Source organism: Alosa alosa, chromosome 14, assembly GCF_017589495.1.
Source record: "Alosa alosa isolate M-15738 ecotype Scorff River chromosome 14, AALO_Geno_1.1, whole genome shotgun sequence".
Lineage (NCBI taxonomy): Eukaryota > Metazoa > Chordata > Actinopteri > Clupeiformes > Clupeidae > Alosa > Alosa alosa.
The window spans coordinates 6,250,947-6,268,345 of record NC_063202.1 but is presented as its reverse complement, the minus strand read 5'-3'; the positions used below and the strand labels follow the sequence as shown (position 1 = coordinate 6,268,345).

The following is a 17,399-nucleotide window of genomic DNA, read 5'->3' as shown; positions in this document are numbered from 1 at the left end:
GATCCCCGCATTAGTGCGGTCATCACATTTCCATAGCAAGCATAGCAAGTATGCCCTGCTGGGCTGCTTGGCCACATCATTGCTGCTTGCACTTATCTGGTAATAATACATATTTTTAGTGAAGTCCAAAAGCACTGGAGCACTAAAAGTGTGAAATGGAAAAAAAAATATGGTACTTGGCAAAGAAAGTAGTAAATAAAATAAACTTTTCTGTTTTCTGCCCCCAACAGCTAAATTTGAGACACTAAGGGTGCCTACACAACTTCTCTGCTTGGCCCTCATGGCAAAAGGTAGACACACAATGGATGACCCCCAACTATTGGTGGCATGCTACCAACACTGAGCAAGTTATTACAATATTGGGAAATTATTACATTATTGGGTTCTCAAAAAACCAACATGTTATCAGATTATTGGGAAGTTAATACATTATCAGGTTCTACGAGCCTTTTTCAAAGTCCTTTTAGGCAAGTCCCTCCACTCAGTGGCCATATTGCATTGCTTTTTGGGCACTCATCGGGCATCCTATTCGGCAGAAATGCACGTGCGCAAGGCTTCACGACACCAACCTTGCTCCAGCGGCGAGTTCACAACGCATGATTGGCATGATGTCTTCACAACACACCATATGATTGGCTCAATGTATTCACATGTCAACGTTTTGCCGAGGAAGGGGTGGGATATGTGTAGACAACGGCCATATTGGCGTTACAAACTAACCCCGTGAATTTCTATGGAGGATTTTTTGAGTGCTGTGTCTCCTCATTAGAAAGTCTCTGCCTTTTTACTGAGTACCAGCAGAGCAAGGTGTCCAACATGTCAAGTAGGCCTATTGCCTAGAAGGTAAGTCTACGTTCTTTCAGAGAAAATTCTTCAACCTCCTCTGGACTGAGATTGTTACCCCTCAACCTGAAAAATATAACAAAATCTATCTTACAAACAATATAATATCATAGGCCTATAATATAATGTAATAATTATGCTGTTACACACTTGGTATTAAATAGGCCATTAGCCTATTACAAAACAAAAGACATATTGTATAATTTAATGGTAGCCTACCATATTGATGTAACACTTGAATTTTTCTCAAGGGCTTGCACTAGATATAGTACTCCATCTCTGGTGATGCAGTTTTTACTCAACCTACACAGCCGGATATACCATAAGTGGCACAGTGGTTATAGTTAATTATTCCATTCAAGAGACTGGCAAGGTGACAAATTAATTGCACACTGACTGATGGAATGTTGGTCATCATTTAATTGCTGTGAAGCTTAACGACAACATTTGTACTGCTAGAGCAATATAAAGCTGATTGACATTTGTCAGGCCATGTAATGCTCACTCACCACAGCTCCTCTAATGTGGTGCTGTTCTGAATGACTTTTGCAAGTGCCTGTGCCCCTGCACTGCCAACTCCATTGTCTACCAGACTGCAAAATGGGAGGAAAAAACACACTGATGATAACTCAGTTAGACCAAAGGAATTAGACAGATTAGTCTTGTTATACACACAATCATTGTCTCACACAGCAATAAATCACTGGAAATCACATTAAGACTGATTTCAAACAAAACCACAGGAGTGTAAGGGGTTGTTAAAAAAATATTTTCATGGCAGGGATTATTTTTGATTTAATTGCGTTTTGACATGCTACTGTTGTAAGCAATTAGGGCTCTTTACCAAACCCGCCAATCAATCTTGCTGCCCTACTCTTCAAAACGTGACATTTGTCTAGATGCCATAAGAGAAACTGAAATCATTTTCTGTTAGTCCTGTGTTGTAACTCAAATAGTTGAGCAAGGTGCTAACCTAGTCATGGGGTTAATATCCTCTTAGTAGAGTCTACTATACTTTCCCTTGGATAAAAGTGCATACAACTCTGCAACAAACAAGATGAATTCAAGGGTTTCTGAGGATCTCTTCAGTGCCATGGAAATAGCAGAAGGTTCCTCCACTGTACTAACTGATCAAGGTCAAAGGTATTTACACAGTAAACAACTGCATTACACAGACAGCTGTGTAGACTGTCATAATGACACAGATAAGACTAACCATAGAAAAACAAATATTGAGTTTTTATTAAAACCAAATACCAACTATTATAGGCTACTTTATAATGTTGTGGTTATGGTTGCTTGGCAGACACTTTTATCCAAAGAGATTTACACTCATAGAATAACAATACACATTGCAATAGCATTAACATAACATTCGAGTAAAATTCAATAAATTCAATCATACTAATATACTAATAGAAATCATGGAGAGAATGTGAAAAAAGTTGTCAAGATTACCTCATCCACACAAGCGCTTGACTGTTTTCCATAGCACCAGCAAGTGCCTGAGCTCCTTTGTCTCCGACTTTGTTCCCCCAGAGACTGAGAGAATATAAAAAGGAGACAATTAGCTATTCATATTCTAAGAGTGAATTTTGGTGAAAAATGGTAAAATGAATTTGCATGCCCGAGTGACTTCTTTGGCATAAACAGATTGTGTTGTAGATATATAGGTGATACATTTTAGATTAAGTAATTTAGTGGAACCCCCCCCACACACACACACACACACACACACACAAATATTATTTTACATAATGAGGGCCTGTTGTTTTTGCCAAATTGCAGAACAGTTGTGTGTTGTTGGATGGGGAGAGTATGTATTTTTTCTCCGTACCCCAGAAACTGAAGTGACTGGCTGCATCTCAGGCCTTCAGCCAACTGCTCCGCTCCAGCAGCTGTTATGTTATTATTCCCAAGCCTGCAGCAGAGGAGTACATTTATAGAGATGTCTCTGCCATATGTCCTATTGTAAATCTCAACAGGGATGACCAATATTTCATCGAGCAGCTTACCGCAGAGACAAGAAATTCTTCTTTGTTTTCAGGAGATAAGCCAGGTGTTGTGTGCAGCCATCAGTTAACTTATTATTGAAGAGCCTGAAAGTGCAAAGTACTCTTTATATGTCATGTTATCAGATTGTTTATGATATATGATTATTTATTTATGCACTCTCTAATTAGCATTCTACGTCACATATTCATAGTAGGTATGAGTATACACCCTTCAGTCTAAGTTCCTGTTACACACTGTGGTTTCATGTTCATATATACTTAAGTCTCCACACATTTGTACTTAAAAGACGTGATTTCTTACAAGAAAATTAAACAAGATAATTATTACAATATTATTACTACTTACGCAATCTTTTTGAAGGTATCACACTGAACGCCCTTCTCAACAAGTTTTGCAATCCCCTCATCGGAGATGTTATTGTTTCTCAAACTGACCAACACAACAATAAAAATAGGAAATATCATATCACTCAAATACTGGACTAAACATCAGGTTAGATTAGGTTAGATTAATCTAAAAAAAACTGAAGACTACATCATTTTACTAGTCTTCATCTCAATTAATTAATAGAAATGACGGTAAAGGCTGTATTTAGTCATACTAGAGGGAGTGGCAGACATGCAGGCAGGGCAGAAGCTGCTCCACTCCCACGTCTCCCACTGCATTGCTATCCAGCTGTAGCCCAACTGGACTCTTGAGATGTTGCAGGACAAAGGCCAAAGCGCTGCACTCCAGTGGGCCGATGTTGCAGTAGGTCAGTTTCAGGTGCTCCACATCCAGCTTGGCCACAACATTTTTGGCGACCTTACTATCTTGCATCTCGTAAATGCACTTGGTGAGCCATACGAAGCTAGGCATTGCATGCATGCTCTTTTTCTCCCCTTTGACAGGTCGCGGGATGGATTTAAAATGATTCTGCATACCTCTGGACACATACTTCACAACCAGCTTGGATTTTCTGTGAAGTGTCTGGATAGGACAGCACTGTAGTAGCAGTCCTTGATGCCGCTGGGACAAGAGGCCGGAGACAAACGTGGAAGTGATTTGAAGGTTTGGAGCCTCTGTGCTTGGCGGCCCGTCTGGCTTTTTGGCTTGAAGAATTCCCAAGCACCCTTTAGCCATGCACTCGGTCTCGAAGAGCCTTTGAATTGTGAGTTTGTCACTGCTGCTATCAAGAGTGATGAAAAGAGCAGCGAAGAAGCACTGCATGGTGACATGCAGGAATTCATAGTGTTTGTTGTCAAAGGAGATGTTCTTACTTTGGATGAGGAAACCTCTGCCAATATCGTCCTCCGTAACACCACAGTTCTGCACCTCGGTTTCTGAGAAAATGTAGTGAGATTTCTGAAGGCCTTGCAATGCAAGCTTACCAAGGTGCATGATTGTGTCAAAATGATCATGGACCCAGCCCTTTTCAGACCTTTTCCCTTTAGAGATTCTGTGATGAAAGAAGTGGTGCAACACCATGAGGTACACATCAGTGATTGTTTGAAGGCTGCTGTTGCCAAAACCGAGGAGTTCTTTGTAACATTTAGACACAATCCAGCAGAAGACAGGAATGTGGCAAAGGCCTAAAAGTGCAGTATTACTGCGTAGTGACTCCAACACACGGGAGGCGATCCCAGGGTCAGAGTGATGCTTCCTTACAAAGCAGTCAATCCCATCTGTAGAAAACCCTTTCAGCAGAACCTCTTTGCATAGATACTTCCTCAGTGTGGGTGGGACTGCCTCAGTCCGGCTGGTCACCAACTTCTGAACACCTTTCATTAAGGAGCCCTGCAGCAGATTGAAGAACAACACAGACACTTTTGCGGGTTGGGTGGGACAACAATGCCTCTGGTCATCGGAGAAAGTCTGTTTAAACTCATCGAGGCCATCAAAAGTGAACAGCACCAGGTGAGGGTGATCCAATATGAACTGGAAGAGCTCATCCTGGTCGCTGTCGGGCCAACAACAATGCAGGAACAACAATTCCTTTAAAGAAAGCTCTCGTTCTTCTGTGTTGAGCTTTCTGCAGCTGAAAGGGAAGAGCAGGAGGTAGTTGTGCAACGCTGCTTTCCTGGCCCAGAGTAGAAGAAGCCTCTGCAGGAAGGTGCTCTTCCCACAACCTGCCTCCCCTGACACCAGGACTGTGTCGGCCTCCTTGTTGAGGGTCCCCACCCGTCCTACCACATCCTCAAGGTTTAAAGACAGTTGAGTATTCTTGCCCCCCTGCCCAAGCTCTAGCAGGCCCTCCGTGTAGATGTCATCCAGGGAGAATTTGCCTGTGCCACTGTAGGTGCTGAGGAAATGGAACTGTGCTGAAATAGAACTGCACAGCTTTTTTTGGAACTCTGTTGAGACAGGGAGATAGAACATCACTGCTATTTCACTGCATCAAAGCCTTATAAGGCTCTGCACTGCATCACACACAGAGGTCTTACATGATCTATGCCATTGATTATTTGCCATTAAATGTGTTCATTACAGTACCCTCCAGAATTTTTGGGTGTTTTGCCTCTTAATAGACTCAAAATGTCATTACACAAGTAGGCTAGTGACAAATGGTCATAAAGGGCTTTAGTTTTTGAGATACCCCTACAGATATTGTTATACCCCAAAACCAAAAAAGAACTAAAATATAGCCTGTCCGTATGGGAGTCATATAAACTAGTGCAGATCAATCACACAAGCTCTGAGAGCTTTGAAACTTGGCATGTTTGTAGTCAGGAAGTTTCTTTACCTACTAGAAAAGACTGGATGTGAATATCTTGATGTATGGAATAAAATGAATATCTGTGCAGAATGTTTACTTTTACTTTGTGGTTACTTTGCCAGGGATTATCATAGAAACACATCACATATGTACCACAATACCAAATTATTTCACTCAATGCATCAGCTGTCCAAAATGAAAGAAAATGGAACACTAGTGTTGTGCAACATGAACAGGATCCTTACGAGACACCACTATGCGTGTTTAAATCAGTAATTGTGAAGAAACAACATCAATCACATGGTTCAGCTTTCAGTTGTCTTGGTAGTACGTCAAAACAAAAGGGAGGGTGATTACATTGAATCACATGCCTTGTCATATTTCAAAACAATTAGGGGATATTATTTGAAATGGTCTTCCATAAATGTATCGGAATAGGTTGAAAATTAGACTTTGAAAAGGATTTCCTTTGGGGGGTTGGTAAAAGAGGAAGGACTCTTTTTTTAAATAAATGAGTTAGGCCTACCTGATACAAAGGCTGATTTAGTGGGCTTCTCATTTTTGTTGGGTGGCAGAACAGTCATTGGTATTTTTTGTAAGAATTGTAGAAGCACCTTTGCTGCTCCTTCTCCTTTAAACTGAACAAGGTCAAGCAAGCGTCTTACCTAAACAACACAAAACAGATTAAATAACTTATTGTGCAATATAGCTTTGCTATATATCATTTTTTACCAAGGCCAACAATGACAAAAAAGACACACATTTTAATTTTCATTGAACACACCACACTATTGTGTGGTGGTTCTCCTCATGAAGAGATTTACCTGTTGTGAAGATGTGTACACGGGAAGTTGGATTCCCTCACACTCAGATGAGGTAAGGAATCCCTGCTGAAACAACACATCCAGTGCCCCATCAACACAATGGCGAAGCTTTGTCACCATTCCAGGTCTATCATTCAGCAGTGTCAGTGTGGCAGAAGTCGGCATCTCCTGGAAATTCTGGACATCTGAGCATTTCCCAAAGCTCAGGTTGTTCTTCTGTGCATCGGGAAGAACCTGACTGAAAGCAGCCAGGAGATGACAGCAAGCGAATTCCCCCTTTGAATAAACAAGGTCTAGAAGCTCTCTGGTTCTGCAGCACAAGGTCTTGCCTGCCACACAGACACTCAGGTAGTCCTCCCACACAAGTGCACCCCAGGATAAGAGGAGGTCTAGAATGCTTTCCAGGCCCTCTGGGGTTCCCCCGCAGCATAATGCTTGGACAAGCTCTGCTCGTTGCCTCAAGACTAGCTGTGCACTCATTCTTTATTACTCATAACCAAACCTAAAAACAAGAGGTGCCATTTCAGAGGAGGAAGAATTACTTATTGATTTCTAGTCATCATTCTCCTGTTTATGAGAGGGACATTATAATTATTTACCATAGGCCTACTTGTGAGGGTGGTTGAGCATTAATAAATTGGGATTAATCCATCATCAACAATTAAAACGATTTTTGTTTTAGGTTACAGGCTATACAATCGTATTCAAAAACGGTAGGCCTAATAGACAGACACAAAAAAGAAGAGAGGTCTTACATACAGTACATCTTGATCCATGCTCACGACTGATCACTGCGTAGTGTCAGGCAGACTTCCTAGTTGAGTCATCACAGTAATGGCACTCCTAAACCATGTCAGACTATTTCTACGTCAGTTTTGTTTTCGCTTTCCTAATAAATTCTAGGGCCGCCAACTGGGATTGACAACTCTAACGTTTTTTTTTGTGTTTCTCACGTATTTAATTTTCTCCCCGCTGTCCAGATTTAATGTTTTCCCGCAAAATATCCCGTGTTTTAATACTCTCTTAACATTAGCACTATCACCGGACCTGTCAGTCTCTGTAGCCTAGCCTACTGTTGTTGCTTAGCCCACCCCTTGCCCTTCCAGCGAAAAAGTTTTGCTTGCCGAAGGCGACTTAAGAGTGATATGAACTTTGTGAACTGTGTATCTAACACCTAGGTCCACGCTTTAACATGGCATAATGTAAAATGGATTTATTGAAGAAGCGCACCGCGGAAATGCACTTGCGGAAATTGTATATCGCCACTTGAGGGAGCTATTGCATCATAGTGTGCAATCAGTTCCTTTGGAGGCCAAGGGGTACTAAATGTGGAAGACTAAGCCACATAGCTTAGTAGAGTATGTGAATTGTATCTCAGTAGCTAAATAAACTTTAGTCAAGTTGTATACCTACTTTTAGCTCGTTAAATATGAACAAGACATATTTACATTTTATGTGTCTGTACAGATATAGATAGTCCTAAAATAGGAAAATGATGGCTATAGAGGTTGTCTGAGTAGTAGATAGATAGATAGATAGATAGATACTTTATTGATCCCCAGGGGAAATTCAAGTAGTAAGATGAAATTCTAGTAAGATGAAAGTAGTGAAAGAAATGGAAATAGTGAGCTAATATATCATCTCAACTGTTAGGAGCAAGCAGGATGATTTAGTATGTAATCTTGAGAGAGCTCATAAAAAAAAACACTCTGGAAATGCTGCTTGCATTGATTGCCGCACACTTCTAACAGAGTCTTTGATCTTTTAAAAATGCAAAGGGAAAAAGCATAACATGCCAGTTTGCCTGAGAGATTTTTTTTAACTGTCTGTTGTTTCATTGTAGTGATATTATTGTTTCCTCCTGTGTACTGTGATTAGTTCATTGGCCTTTTCATTATGTTCTGCGTAGGAAAAACCTCAAAAGTCTGTCAAAAGAAAGGGAAATGAAAAGGAGGCCAGGGTTGGGTTTTGATTGTCAGTTTCTCTGAGAATCTGACAAGGAGGCCGGTTTCACAACTGGGTGCAACAAAGATGCTCTTGCATCAATATCTTCATCATATGATCATTTGACTGATATCAAAACTGCACCCCAGGTGAACCCAGCTCATTGTTTTTCGGCTGCTATTGTGTGACTTCACTAGCTCTGTGCTCAAAATCAGTGGTGATGCATTTCATCTTTCAAAATGTGCTCACCAACAACTTCTATCTGGCATTCTCTGCTTGCTGTTTGCCAACAATCCAACCTTCAAAATCACTCTCTTCCATTAAGCCAAACCTTTTACAGTAGAAATTATTATAGCTAAGGTTGGGTCTATTTACTTTCTCAAGATGGGGCGATTTTTAGGTGTCCATTACTGAACCTATTTACAATATTGCCGTATGTACTACAGCCACAAACTTTTTATGAGCTCACTCAGAGGACTGTGTTTTCTCAAGTTCACCTTAAATAGAAGAAAATGTTGCTCGAAATGTATCCCCAGAGTGAATTCTGACCAAATGAGCAGGCAGTAAAAGACCATGTAAACATACCATGTAGGATAGGGAGCCTCATCTATCACACGCAGCTTCTACATGCTGCTTATTCCCATCTGAGCATGGATGCTGTTATGTGTTAATGTTTACACAACTCTGATACTGACTACATAGAATGGGTGACTTAGAGATCGATGCCACCATTAGCGTGACTGAGAGTCATGCTTCACTGATCCAAAACATGGGTGGAGGAAGGTGCTAAGAGAGAGAATGTCCACCCCTTCCTGAATGATGATGATCAGTCTATATGATCATCCACACTCTCCTTAAACTGCAAGCCTTGGATGGGAACATGACGAAGGGAATGCAAAAAGATGGCCTCTTATTTACCCTACTCATCAGGAGGTTGGGAAACCAAGTCCACAGAGGATATTTCTCATTTCAATAACAGACCTTTTTCCACCAAAATCAAGCGGAGGTTGTCCAAAGTCCAACACATAGGAAATGTTGATCAGCATGTGGTTTCTATGACATTAAAGCCGAGGGCTGCTCCATATGGACTCAATTCAGGTCCCAGGGCTGCACTAAAGCTGCTTCATAGCAATAAATAACTGTGCTCCACAAGCCATTTCAACCTTATGGCAATGAATAACATCACTCCGCAAAGCCATTCTCATCTTATAGCTATGAATAACATAGCTCAATAAGGCATTTTCAGCCCCCTTCCCCCTCGCTTATGCTGAAAAATCTGAAACACGTGTGGTGAATCTCGAAATCTCTAATGGGACCAGGTGTGTTATATGCAAAAACATAAAAACATGCAAAAAATACAGTACACAACAGAAAGAGCCAAAATGATGCAGGAGCTCTGAGTAGGAACGTTGCAATGCACAAGTTTCTTCACGGGTATTTCACAGGAATCTGTGCATCCAAGCATCTGTTGTGAAAGCATGTCTTTGCTTCATTTAGTTCCGTCTTCCTCCATAGCTTTCAGGGCATACTTACAAACTTACTTTCTTTCCGCTGAGAAGAGAGGAGTCTCTCTGATGTACATGGATGGCGACTGATAGAGCATGTTAACAGTTTAGAATGGCCCAGAGCTGCCCTGGCTGAGCTAATTCGGATCTGTGACCCAATGCAGGCTGATGACTGTTGTTGTGTGTGTAAACAATGGAATTTTAATTAAGATGGTCAACACTTCATTCTTGTGTCATTAACCCAACATGATTCAGCACAGTAAACTCATCTCAAGGGCTTGGATCATAAATGGGTGAGCTCAACAACACTTAGGAAAACTAGGTAGGTCTCTCCATAAACTTTTATTTGACTGTGTGCATACACAATACCTGTGTTACTAAGCATTTAAAGGTAGTCAGTGGTTATTGTGAAAGCTGAAATACTTCTGGACCAATAATAATGACATGGAATAACACTATGGGCAATGTCTTTTGTGCAAGCCAAGTGCACTTGTTGACGATATGTGGAGAGCACAGGCATGTAAACAAATGTATACAAAGTGAGACAAAGTGTATAATGTGCAGAGATACTTTGGAAGCCTGTTTATTTTCTATGCCTTCAGAGTTACATGATCATTATCCAGAAGCATTCTTATTTTTTCATCACCTTTAATATGTTGCCCAGTACTCCCACTGAGATCTGCCCAATGGTCATAACATTTTGGTAATCATTGTCAAAGTTATGGATAACGTTATGAACTTAGACAGGCATTATATAACATTACAAATTAACAGAATATGATACAATTCAGTTCTCATACAATTTATAGATGTAGCTTATCTTGACGTCATACCATTGGCCTTGGAATCCAACTTATTCCAGCAATGCTCTCTTAGGAGATAAAATAGTAAATCAAGCTGAAGCAACTATATCCACACATTATGTAATGCACATGTTGTGATCTCATACGGCAAACCATTTAATTTTACATTTTTAGTGTATATAAGTATATATATATGTATATATATTGTATACATATATTAACACAATGCACTTTTACTATGTGACATAAAGTTGTCTACAGCACTGATATCTTTATTATGTTTTTTTTTTTTTTTTTCTTTTTTCTTTTTCGCATGTCCAAATTTCCGTCAAGGATTCCCGGGACACTGTAAGACCGGGGTACACGAAACTTGGTGGGCATGTAACCCCACATGGATAGCATGGAACCTCCTGTTTTCGTTTTGATCTGTAGCCCCCCCGCTGGACTGGACCCCCCGAAAGGAGGGTAGGGCAGACACAGTTTTCTGTGAATATCTTGAGAACCGTAGGGTTTAGGAGGACCATTTTTTTTTGTATGTTGATCTCAAAGGGCCATGTCAAACCATTCCATAACCACTCATTTCATGTATAGCGCCACCTAGTTAAACACAAAAAAGTAAAAATGAGGTGTTGTAATCGCAGGTATCTGTGACCTAACATAGTCAAAACTGCACGAAATTGGAAGTGTAGGATCATTATGACACCCTCTGAATGCACGCCAAGTTTCGTGGAATTCCGTTCATGGGGGCCACACAATAAATTAATTTATGTTACTATACACCAACTGGCCTGTAGGTGGCCAGAGACAGTTTTCTGTGAATATCTCGAGAACCGTAGGGCCTAGGAGGTCCACCTTTTTTTTGTATGTTGGTCTTAAGGGGGCATGTCAACCTATCCCATTACCACTTATTTCATGTATAGTGCCACCTAGTTAAAAATGAAAAAGCAAAACATTAGGTGTTCTCATCACAATATCTCTGGCTGACATGGTCAAAACTGCACGAAATTGAAAGTGTAGGATCATTATGACACCCTCCGAATGCATGCCAAGTTTAAATGGACTTTCGTTCTTGGGGGCCTTACAATAAAATAATTTATGTGTACATTTAGTGACCGTACACCAACAAGGATTCCCGGGACACTGAAAGACCGGGGTACACGAAACTAACCCGCTGGACTGGACCCCCCGAAAGGAGGGTAGGGCAGACACAGTTTTCTGTGAATATCTTGAGAACCGTAGGGCCTAGGATGACCAATTTTTTGCGTATGTTTGCCTCCAGGGGTCATGTAAACCCATTCCATATGCACACATGTGCATAAACAGATACACACGCACACACAAACATTCACAGTAATCCTACGTATGACACATACTCACACAGTAGACATATGCGCATGCATGCACATGCACACACACGGGCACATAAACAGGCAAACACACAAGCACATGCACATGCATGCACACACACCCACACACACATAAACATGTACATGCACACAATTCAGGAATTTCTTAGAATTATGAACAGGCAAGATGGGGGTGGGGTTGTATAAAATGTATATTACATGTGCAATCTATGAACTAATCATGTTTTGGTACTTGTTGTCTAGCAGATACCAGTGAGAATTGAGTGTGCATAATGCAATTCAGTGAGATAGTTAGAATCATAAATGCCTTTCAGCGTGACTTATTTTTGTGGAAAACATGTGCTGGACTGGGCGGTGGTCATATTTTGTACCGCTCTGCGGTACATCTAGTTATCATCTTTTTAAATATAAGTTTAATTGACGAGGCCATCTGGTATGTTCGGAAGTTTGAATGACTCATCCTTCAGGAACAGATTAGAATCCCTCAAAAGAACACAAGAGGAATCCACACGGTCACAAACGTGTCAGTGTGTGTGTGTGTGTGTGTGTGTGTGTGTGTGTGTGAGTGTGGCCAGAAGTGCATGTATGTGTGTTCCCGTCTGTAAATCGAGTTTTAATTGACAAGAAGATTAAAGCTCACATCTGAGGACCTCCCTTTTTTCCGGGGAGCAGTGAAAGTCGAAGGAGTGATCGTCTCCAGCACCTCACCCCTCTCCTGGCTTTGGTGGAGGTGTTGGGGGTCACTGTGTTCAAGGTTAGTGGGCACCCCCGCTGCGTGTATGCTGTCTGAGATGGCTCCTACTTGTTGGACATTCATTATCAAACTCTGTTTGCCCCTTTCATCCCCAGCACTCCGCAGCACTCGGCGTAAACTACAGAGGCACCTTGCAGCTTGACATCCCTCCACTCATGCTGTACCTTAAACAGCGTGCTGCCACATCAAAGAGGCACGGCTGCCTTTGATGTTTTGCGAAAAAGAAAGAGTCCAATGATCTACTAAAACCAATGGAACTTTTTGGAGGCTCTGCTTGCAACCGTCTCCATGCACCATGCACCCAAAAAGGCGCCGTGTCCTCTGGCAAACCCTAGTTTCTAGCGCTTTCACCCAGTTTTGCTGGAGTGACTTTGGCCTCTCTATCACCAAAACACGGTGGACACTGAAACACGGTGGACACTGGTGGTCCCCAGAGTACCTCGGATGCAACTTGAGAGTGATGACTAAGTTGGTGTATGTGTGATCTTGGGGTTTCAAATGTCAGAAGACTCACACAAGACAGTAATGTGGTATGTTTAGCCATTTTTATAGAGATATGCAATGACACATGCACTAAAGACCGGTTAGTTTGTATATTTATTACATGAAGCAGAGCTTCAATTGAACAGAAGTTGTTAAAATTCAAATTCAGATTCAAATTAAAATTCAAACAGTTGATGTCCATTCCGGTCTAGGTCACTTGTCAATTATCTGTCAAACCATCAGTGCATTTAGCCATACCATCAATGGTAACACTTTCATTATTACAGTCATGTAATGCCTGTCAATGTACAACATATTTGGTGTGGTTGTTCAGAGTATATGAGTGTTACAAGTCTTATTCATTACAATTGAACGAAAGCCTGAAGTTGAAGTTGAAGTTAGTTTCATTATTTAATAGTCACATATTGTATATTGTCATTTTTGGCATGGTTGTGGAAATGGTGACATGGTTATGATGACGTTGGTTCAGGTTGCTGCCATAATACATGGTACAATGTACATATTTACCATTTTTTTGTATTCTCACATATGCATAAACAGAAGCACTAAGACTGATCCACCCAGTTGGTTTGGATACTCGAGTCAAATAATGTCCTGTTAAAAGTTCTTACAGTTGTGGATGACAGAAACAATTTTGTCTTTCCACAGCCGCAAGAGCAGAGAGAATACTGAAGGAGGAAGGAGAGTTACCCAGCCCAACCTAAAAGGAGCATCTAAGCAATAGTTTGGGAAAACTTAACTTCCAAGTACTCCTTTGTTGTTGCCATCACTAATCAAAACCATCATGGGGAAATTGGGCAAGAGGCTTGTTTGCTGGCCATGTGTGTGGACTGGATATCGTAATGCTTAGGCAAACCATGCACAGAAGTGATCTGAGGCTTCAGAGCTTTGGCCTCTAGTGAGTTTCAGAAAGTGCTTTCATGCTTCCTCTGTTCCAAACACACAAACACACACACACGCGCACACGCATGCACACACACACGCGCACACACACACGTGCACACACTCACACACACACCTCACTCTTTGAAAACAGAGGGGGATTTTATCGTGTTTGATGTGAACATAGTGACCTGTTGATTTTCTATTTTCTAATCATTAGTAATTTCCAATTTAAAAGCTACAGTTAAAGATGTCTGCAGGGTACAAGCCCTGAAGCACTAGCCTCCCGATCCAGACACTGAATAATTCACTAGAGTTCATTAAACGCTTTCCTCCATTAAAAAAGCATCTTTCTGTCCTCAGTGGCTGCAGTGTTTTATGGTAGACGTCCATGTAAGATTTAACACCCACCAGGCCAATCCATCAAATTCTAACTAAATGGTTGGCAATGAAGATAATACTTCTTTAGTTTTCACTATCAGTTTTAAGACACAAAAACGCTGCAAAATAGTGGTCATAAAGCCTTGCTGATTCTTGCTTGTTGTGTATACCTGCAGAGACCAGACTCAGATGCGTAGTTGTGCTTATTATACTTTCCAGTCTGCTTGGAGTCCGTCCACACACAGTCGGTGCCCTTATCACGCAGTGGCCCACAAAAGACGTACAGAGTACACAGATGTCCGCAGAGAGCCGCGTGTCTACTCCCTTACATCACTCAGACCCTTGCGTATTCTATGCAGGGTATAACACTTGCCTGAAGCGAGACTGTTTTTTTCTGCCCTCTTCCTCTCTATTCTTCAGAGCAGGCCGAGATCAGATTGGCTTGACCACCCTGCCGCTGGCCAGGACACAGATTACTACGCTGCCCGTCTAATCCGGCCAATTGTCATCTCATCAAAATTTTAACGAGCCGGTCCTGGGATAAATGTCAACAGCAGAGAAGTGATACTCACCGCAACCAACTGCTGAAGTGTGGAAGTGTTTTGAACTTTAGCACATTGTCAGCGGGCTTCTTAATTCAATGAACTTGACAATTATTGAAGGGCCTTTTTCTTTTTTTACACATAAAAGGCAGCCACACCAATTAGGTTTAATTATTTTTTCTTTCTTTCTCTCTCTCTATCTCTCTCTCTCTTTCTCTCGCTCCTTCATTCTTTTCATGCCCTTGAGTCGGCAGAAAACCGGCATATTCCAATCATTTGCATTATCCTGTGAATCTGCTTTGAAGTTCTGAGATACTGTAAGAAAAAGGGCCCACTTATCCCACGTGGAAAAAAATGTTCAAAGCCCATAAATACGCTGGAACAGATGTACATTATCATTGGATTTGCTTTCTCTCTTTGCTCCTGTATTGGTAATAGAGTACCTCATGTCCCCCTCATTCTCAGCATTTAGCATCTCCCTCTCTACAGAAGCTAGCACCCCGCTGTGCCAAGCCGCACTTCAAAGCTCTCTGCCTATCTGCTGGAGACAAAGCACAGAGAACACATATGGCTGCCTCTCATTTTCCCACATTTAAGTCAATATCATTGCTCTTTCTCTCTCTCTCCCTCCCTCCCCCCCCCTCTCTCTCTCTCTCTTGCTTTTTTGGCAACAGGGAGATACGGCTCATCTCCACCCTCCTTCAGAACCCCCTTCCCCCTGGTGTGCAAATGTAACATGGCAGCCTGGGGAGGAGGCAGGGCATCCTCCATTATTCTCACCTGTCACTGCTTTGGGTTGCTGCGAGACAAACAGAAAATAGATAAAGACTTGCACCTGACGACTTCAAATGTTTTCCACCCGTGGCAAATATAAGCAGGAGGAAAAATAAAGATTGAAGCCTAAACCTTTCCCCCAGAAAGACTTGGCACGGCGAGAGCTCTTTTGCCCTGCAGCTTTTGTGTAATTTCCGCACCTATCACAATCAAGAGTCAATAAAACCATCCTAGTGGGGCGCTTTATCTAGACTAGGTGAAGGGCGGCTCTGTGCCCATGTGTTTATATATGAGCCTTGAGACTAATAAAGGAGAACCATCACAAGTAAGTAAGACACACTAGGCAGTTCAACACAAGAAGTGAATTGACTTTTATCCATCTCTGGCTTTGGAGGGAACTCTCATATTGTATATAGACCCTTTCAACAATAAAAACAAAAACAATGCTTGAACGTTCTATTTGGGCCCCAATCTACTTCCTCTGCATTAAGATAACATATGGAATGTTAAAAAGGAAGTCTTGTGGGGCCAACTATGATGCTGATAATGGAACTCTCTTGAAAGGGTCAATAAATATAATATCTTGGACAAGGGTTGAGCTCACATCTTACTTACCTTGTTTCAGATGTACCCAAAGAAAGAAACGGAGAATGCATGCATTTCAAAGCTGATCTAAAGGAAGTTAGATTTGGCTACCAGTTTGCAGAGTTTGAAATACCAGTGTAATTAAGTGTCACTGACCTAAGACCAGCAGAAACACAGGTCTGGCCCCTTAGGCCATGTGTGAAGATACTGGGATCAGTCTGTGAAAGAGAGAGAGAAAGAGCCGTACTGGTATATGACAGCAGTACATTATTGTGTACTTGTTTGCTCATAAGTGATATAATCAAAGAACACTCTGATACCCATGCAGAAAAATGATAATGACCATGACGATGACGGCCCCCCCACTAGGTCTCATCCCAACAAATCCGGCCCACTACCTAATAAGAGTTTGACACCCCTGATGTAGGCTAACTGACCAGCAAGGCTTTTGACCTCTGTTTTAGATACATGTTTTCTTCCTAGTTATCAAAAGGCAGTGGTTGCATTGCCCTGGAACGTTTCCACTGGTACATTCCCAAGATCAAAGCAATAACTTCCAAAATGTCATAAAAGTTACAGCCGCTCTAAAACTAGATGCCCTAGAGTGACACACAGAAATTGGCATCTCTGTGAACATTTTTTATTTTTCACATTTTTCAAAAACACACAAAGACGACAATCATGTCAAACAGAGGACCACCATACGGAGACACTGCGGTGCAGCAGATGAAATGAAAGGACCGGACATTTTCAAAATCCACCAAACACCAATTGTTGCTGTGCGATATGAAGGGACAGTACCCGCAGATTTGTGACGGTCCGACTTAAAACACACACACACACATACACACACACACACGAAAGCACACAAAGGGAGGGGGATTTAAATAGATATTTGTTCAGTGTGAGAAAGAAGGCCGGTCATGTTGTAGAAAGGCGACACTCGGCGGTTGTTCCGAGCAGCGATAAGCGCTTGCGCT

General features: G+C 41.6%; 1 protein-coding gene across 1 annotated transcript; it reads right to left on the bottom strand.

The window, feature by feature from the left end:
* Positions 1-737: 737 nt before the first annotated feature.
* Positions 738-7,321, bottom strand: nod2 (nucleotide-binding oligomerization domain containing 2). Its single transcript, XM_048263758.1, has 11 exons — positions 7,138-7,321; positions 6,379-6,880; positions 6,081-6,219; positions 3,461-5,192; positions 3,205-3,288; positions 2,859-2,942; positions 2,681-2,764; positions 2,302-2,385; positions 1,353-1,436; positions 1,063-1,146; positions 738-909 (listed from the first exon to the last, which is right to left on the bottom strand). The coding sequence occupies exons 2-11, from the start codon at positions 6,856-6,858 to the stop codon at positions 837-839; spliced, it is 2,928 nt and encodes a 975-aa protein (XP_048119715.1). The 5' UTR covers positions 6,859-6,880; positions 7,138-7,321; the 3' UTR covers positions 738-836.
* Positions 7,322-17,399: the final 10,078 nt, after the last annotated feature.